General features: G+C 37.3%; 1 protein-coding gene across 1 annotated transcript in view; it reads right to left on the bottom strand.

The window, feature by feature from the left end:
- Positions 1-665: 665 nt before the first annotated feature.
- The window catches only part of LOC107749216 (ephrin type-B receptor 1-like), a 226,455-nt gene continuing 220,032 nt past the window's right edge, over positions 666-7,088 (bottom strand). Inside the window, exons 13-14 of the mRNA XM_016564311.1 lie at positions 3,042-3,191; positions 666-863 (exon numbers count right to left, since the gene is read on the bottom strand). Coding sequence (XP_016419797.1) covers positions 666-863; positions 3,042-3,191 — 348 coding nt within the window. The remainder of the gene's footprint in view (positions 864-3,041; positions 3,192-7,088) is intronic.

Below are 7,088 nucleotides of genomic sequence, written 5' to 3'. Positions count from 1 at the left end.
CACATCAAAAGGCCAAGTAAGATCAAGACATGTCTGCTACAGCATGTGATTTTAGGTGACTGTTTCATTGCCTCCTTTAAATTACAAAGACAAAAGAGCAACTCTGAATAAACGCTCAATTTACTCCGCTATCCTCTGAGAGGAGCCTTTATTATGAATGAGAACAACCTGTACTATCAATATGAATGAGCACTGTGCGATGTCCGAACTGATTGCACTGTATTTTATGTATTGCACTGTATTTTATGCAACCCGAAATGATTTCACTGTATTTTATGTATAATCATTTTCTATTTTTAACTGTCTTAAATTCATTTTAAATCATTTTCAAAGTTTTTTAATTCCTTGTTTTATTTTTGTGATTATTTTTTATGATTATTTTACTTTTTTCATGTAAAGCACTTTGAATTACCATTGTGTACGAAATGTGCTATATAAATAAGCTTGCCTTGCTTAACATTGTTGTGTTAACCAAGATACATTCTTTTTCAGGATTCTTTGATGAATAGAAAGTTCAAAAGAACAACAGTAGAAATAAATATTTTGTAACAATGTAAAAGTCCTTGATATAAAAATATTAATTTCTTTAAAAAAGATTTATTAGCATAAATAAAGGTTTCCACCATAGTAAAAAACAAAATGTGTGTATAATGAGTTGGTTTGACTCACATAGTGGGTATACTGGCGACTGCTTTAAGGCTGGTGGGGTTGCGGATGAGTTTGTCGAGCGTATTGACGATATCCGTGAAGCGCGGCCGAGCGTTCCGATCTTTCTGCCAGCAGTCGAGCATCAGCTGGTGGAGAGCAGTGGGACAGTCCATGGGGGGCGGCAGCCTGTAATCCTGCTCTATAGCATTTATCACCTACACACACAGACAGATATTATTGTCATTAATTGCTTTGTTGTCATTTCTGGAGGAAGTATCTGACTCTTAAACATATTCTTGAGTCTTTTAGTGGAAAAAAAGGTACAAAACTGTCAATGGGACGTCCCCTCAGATATAAAATCTATCATCTTTGTACCTTATTTACCACTAAATGGTACATATTAGTACTTTAAGAGTACATATTATAACCTAAACTGTACAACTTAGCACCCTTTGAAAGGGTACCACCTCGACATGCAAATGTTATGGATAAAACACTAAATAAATCAATCCTAAGTAATATGATTACTGACTAAAAGATTCACTCAGAAAGGGTCACTGGACAAATCAGTGAACAAATCATTTGCATGAACTAATCTTTTAGTGAATAAATAAGTGGTCAAAACGAAATGAATCTTTTAGAGAATTCAAAAGCATTGTGAGAAACTGGCTTTGAGTGCTTCAGTAACAAGAAATAAATAATACCATTAAAAAAAAAAAGATCCAAAAGCACACAATATTGTTTTATCACACATAAATTGCCACATATATCAGTTTTGTTGCATAGACATTGCAACATAAACAAACAACCCACATCATTAATCTTTAAACGTGATCTGTTGTTCTACCCTCCTCAAACACTGGACTCTTCCCATATTCCTCTCTCTCTGATTCTCTCTGACACAAGTAAACATCAAATGAACAAACAAATACACTGTCTAGCCTCTGCATACCAATCTAGAGATCTTTGCTTCGCACAAACATTAATTTAAATATTTGAGGATCAATACTCTCTGCTCCCTCCATGCCGGCCGTTTTTCTCCTAAACTGATTCCACAGGACCGTGGTGAGATGTGGGCACTCAGCACTGCAGATGTCCTGCTGTGTCATTATGCTGATATGATCTTTTAATGGTAATTTGGGACTGGATGATCATTAAAAACTCTAGGCCGAAGAAACATTATCCAACGTATCCACTACTTAACCTTTAGCAGTTCTTCTATGTCAGAGAGTATAACATGGGAGCTCTGATGTTTTGTTTTTGGTGCATGTCACAAGATGTTAAACATTTTGCAAACCAGAATCAGACAGCTTTACAGTCTGAGTCCTTCATAAGATGGTTTTCATTAATATTTAACTACAGAATTTTCAAATGCAACATAAGAAATTAAGTCGGTCAAGCATGACAAACAACACCTCTTTTGAGCAACGGAGACAATCTTTGAAAAAAAAAAAAGAAAGTACGCACGTACAGAAAGTAGAAAGTAATTCATTTCTTTAATTTATTTGAATGTACTGAATCACTGAATGCTCAAATCGGTTTTTACAGTTGTGAGTTCGGCAGTCATTACAGTCACAAGTTCCTCAGGGTTCGTTCTGCATCTCTGATGTGTTAACTGGATGCTAAAAGGATTGGGGAATTTATGTTTTCATTGGCAGGATTTTCCAAAAATCCCCAGAGAGCCTAGAATCAATGAGTCTGCTATATTCACAATTCGAACAGAAAAAAAAAATTGTCTGCTCTGAAAGACAGATGCTGGGAGATTTGAATGCAGAAAGTCTCTGAGGCAGGTACTGTAGATTCAGACAGAGACGGCAAGACTCAAAGTAGTGAGCCATAGAGCCAAAGAGATTGACAGGAAATGAGACTCACGGCAATGAAATTCAGAGGTAAAGCCAAAGGGTGTTTGGTGCTTTATAGTTAATCATACACTTTACATACATCATGAATGCACTGCAAAGCTTTACACTCTCAGAAAAAAAAGATACAAAAGCTGTCACTGGGGTGGTACCCTTTCAAAAGTTACTAAAATGTACCATTTAGGTACTACTATGTATCTTTATGGTAATAATGCACCCATTAAGGGTATATATGGTACAAATGTGTACCTTTTGAAAAGTTACCACCTCATGGAAAGCTTTTGCTCTTGTATAGGTTCACTTTTCATATATGTATAATTCCAAAGATAATAATGATTGCGCACAACAGCATGGGTTCATTTTAGTTGTAAGCGGGTTTTATCCCACTTTATTATATTATATTATATATTATTTTATATTAGAATAGTATATATTGTAGTTTTATATTTTATTTTATTCAGTTTACTCAGGGCTAGTGTGACTCAAAGCCAGTAATAGACAGTCATACTCTGTTTTGTATAAAAAAGGACTTACATCTTGGTTGCTCATGTCCCAGTAGGGCCTCTCGCCAAAAGACATCACCTCCCACATGACGATACCGTAACTCCAGACGTCACTAGCAGAAGTGAACTTCCTGTACGCGATGGCTTCCGGCGAGGTCCATCTCACAGGGATCTTTCCACCCTGAGGAAACAAACAAAAAATGACAGTTCAGACTGGTGTGTTAGAAGTAATAGGATGCTTGCATATGGATTGATTTTGCACATGAGAATCCATGTGACTCATTTATGTACACATAACCATTCAATAGCGAAATATATCACTTTCACATGGACGGCTGGGAAGTATGCTGTTTGAACAAAACAAATAAGCAACGGGAACATATCGACTCACTGAGCTCTACATCCATCGCAACTATAAATATTTGCAAACAATGGGCTGCATTTGCATTTTTTTAAATTCAGCACAACTGAATTCAATTATTTTTGCTTTGCAAAACGCCATAAAAATCTCTTTCCTATTCTTTCAACAGCGTATATGTGTGTGTGTTTGTGAGGAGGGCCTAGCCTCGTCCGTGGAGCGTGTCTGTCTGTAATTGGTCTACCTGAGGCTGGATTTGTGTCTCACTGATTAAAACTGACAGCAGTTTGTTTTAAGATTCAACTCACACACACACACACACACACACACACAATGACAAAACACACACAGAACTGGTTTGAGATCCACATGCTTTATGTTCCAGTCTAATGATGTCAATTAGTTCAGTCCTGCCTCTGACGTCAACCAGATGAAAACTAAATGACAGGAAAAGCTGAGCAGCATATAGTCAATCTAGAAGTGCGCTTTAGAATTGGTGTGTTTAGGCTAAAAAGTGACAGTAATGAAACTAAAACTTTTACATTTTCTAAAGAAAATGTACTGTAAGTGCTGTTTACCCATAAAACATTTCCAATGCTATGATGTTAGGCATAGCCGATCCTCCCTATACGCAAAATATGCAAGCTGTGTAGGGCCCCTGAAACACCAGGTGATTTAATTTTAGTTTCGTTTTTGAATTTGTCCAGCGGTTATGAAAACATGAATGATAATTTATTTTAATGCGGTGCGCTGTCGCGCTTTCTACATAAAAATCAGTCAAATCATGTAATGTGAATGTCATACAGTCTTGCTCGAGATTAAAAAAACGAGTTGAAAGCGTACCGAGCCGCGGAAGAGACACTGTTTCTCAAGCGCTTTCCGTGAGCGCGATTCGAGACGGATTGAAATACGGACAAATGCGTTCATTCATTCATCCAGTAGGGCCCCCAGAAGTCTAGAATCGGCACTGATGTTAGGGTCTGTTTCCATGCAGTCAATGTGTCCTAAACTGTTTTTGGCAAATTGCTATGTGGTTGCTACATGTTTGCTTATTGTACGCATTCCGGATTTTAGAAACAACTTTGCTCCCTTCTTTAATGTACATTTAGGGAATATTCCAGTACCCTCCAGATTAACACTTTCTAAATGACAGTTTAATGAAGCTTCTGAATAAAAAAATAAACAGGAAATCTTTCAGCGAGTTGCAGAAGAGGCAAATAAAGAATAAAATACTGAATCGAGAGCTAAACTGCGCAATATTTCATGGAAAACTATTTCAACCTGATTCAAATGACTGTGAATGATGTCACTGCTTGTGGGCGGGGCTTTCTCGTTTTAAATGCAAAACCACAGTCGCTCAATGTCCTTATAAATAGAAAACAAAAACATTTTAGTAAATGTAAGGAGAACAACCTAAAACAAGATTATAGAATCTCAGACCTCTTTCTCTGTCCATTTTTTATTAAGTTTGGTGACAAAACAGTGATCAGGGAAGGACAGATGCCTGCTGGGAGTTTGCGTCACTCTTACAATCGCTCCATTCCCTACATCCTTCCTGCTTTTTTCTTTATCTATCCATCTATCACTATATTTTTGCAACCCATTTCATCTTCTGTGGGTCAATATGAAGCAGAAAAACATGAAAGAGAAGAAAGAGAGAGAAGGATCTTTCTTGTTGGAGTTTTCTCATTTGGTTTAAACAGAATTTAGAGATGAAAGGGCTTCAAAACAAGCACACCATCCTTGTATATGAACTCAATAATCACTTTAAATATTCCTGTAATAATTCTGCATCACCTCAGTCAGGATTATCAGTCAAAGATTTATAAAGACCAATAATCTTAAAAGGGTCACACCACCACATCAAAATCAGATTTTCTCTGCTCTTTTGATATAAAAGATATAAAATAAATCATCACGGTTTTGACACGCAATACACGCAAGATGCCCTGCTTTGTGTTTAGGACCTCAGAAATCTGACAGGCACAAAACCGGGCATTTTTCAACAGTGAGCGCTATGACATCCAAAAGCACAATAACAAATGCCCTCTCATGTTTAGATATCATAGGTGTCATTTGCAATGTCTTAAAGACACAGCAGCAAAAAATACCAACAAAAGCAAGTGTAACTGTTAAGGTACACTTTGGTGCCTTGACTAACTTTATACAGGAAATGGACTTCGGGGGAAAATAAAATGCTTCTGAATATAAACAAAGAAATTATTTTTATCAAATGAAAAATATATAACAAATGAAGGATTTGATGATCCTTTCTGCTTGAATTTTCTCCTGACCTTTGTGTTCAGTGACCTGAAAGACTCAATTTCATCTTCATCGATTCTAATATAAGATGGAATGAACCTACATACGACAGAGACCAGTGTCATACAGGTCAACTTCACTGACTGCTATCTGTGACGAGAGGCCTGTCACCACAGAGACAGGGCACATAAACACTGACTTCAGGTTAGTGACAATTACTTTTACACTGAACCCATGTAGTGTGAACATAACAGAACTGAACTAGTAATGGTTAATGCTAAAATGGCAATGTCTTACACCTATAATAGCTTGTTTGAAGTGTGGTTAAAAAATGGGGGGAAAATAAATAATATAAATACATTTAAAATAAAATAAAATAAAAACAGCTGAATCACTGAAACATGAAATGTCTGGTCAAACACAGTGTGGTTTATCATTTATTCAGCATTTATAGAAATAGACCCATATGTTTCTCTGATGCTCCACTGTCTGTCACTATTTCCGAGCTGCAGTCTGAAAGAACAATGAAGATCTGTCTCTCCGAGCGGCACATGCTCACAGCAAACAACACTTGAACAACTGCAGAAGAAAGACACACCACTAGTGTTTAATGTCCCAAACACAAACAATCTGCATCGGAAATGTGCCTGCATGAGGCAAGACAACAGCGGCATATATTTAGATCTGAAAAACTGTGCATATTAGAAAGACAGAAAGAGACAGGAGACTCTCTGTCTGTCTGTCGATACTTTACATTACTTAAACGTAAAGATGATGAAAAAAAAACATGTAATTTTTAACATTAATGTAATGTGAGTAACATGATATAAGATTTCTCATAGTTTGATACCCATGCCACACTGATGTCAACAAACCAATAATGCTACAAAGTGAATACTAGATCACCTTGTCTAACTGCTTTTAAATTATAACCCATGGCCATTCGGTTTCTCTGTGGGCCTCACAGATCTAATTTGCATATATCTCCTTCACTTGCATTAATTTCAAATTCCAATCCAATTTGTGCTGCTTTAACATCAGCAGGCAAATCAGACGTCAGGGGAGGTGGTTCAGATAGCAGCAGGCTAACCGTGCGTCGCTAACCTTTCGCCCCCTCTTCCTGGTCCCGTACCGCCCCGCCACCGCCCAGACGCCCGACGGGGACAGCGCAAATTAAACCACACTCACCTAATCCTTTATCATCCTTTCCTTCCAATTTCCCATCCAAGATTTTGAATATTAGATTATGACCTTGTCTTTCATAACCAGGTTAAGTATTCTTTGTTTTTCCTTGACTCGAACGCTCTTTCTTTTCCTTTGAGAGTTCTTTGTGCTTAAATGAAAGAGCGCTTGTTCGCCACTGTGTGAGGTTTTCAAGTCTGTCACATGGTGCTGCAGGTCAAAGGTCAGATAGCATGTTTAAATAATGACAGCTGAGGACGGCGGTGTGGTAAAATG

Source organism: Sinocyclocheilus rhinocerous, unplaced genomic scaffold, assembly GCF_001515625.1.
Source record: "Sinocyclocheilus rhinocerous isolate Xijiao unplaced genomic scaffold, SAMN03320098_v1.1 scaffold919, whole genome shotgun sequence".
Lineage (NCBI taxonomy): Eukaryota > Metazoa > Chordata > Actinopteri > Cypriniformes > Cyprinidae > Sinocyclocheilus > Sinocyclocheilus rhinocerous.
Note: the sequence above shows the minus strand (reverse complement) of the source record. Positions and strands in the feature narration are given on the sequence as shown.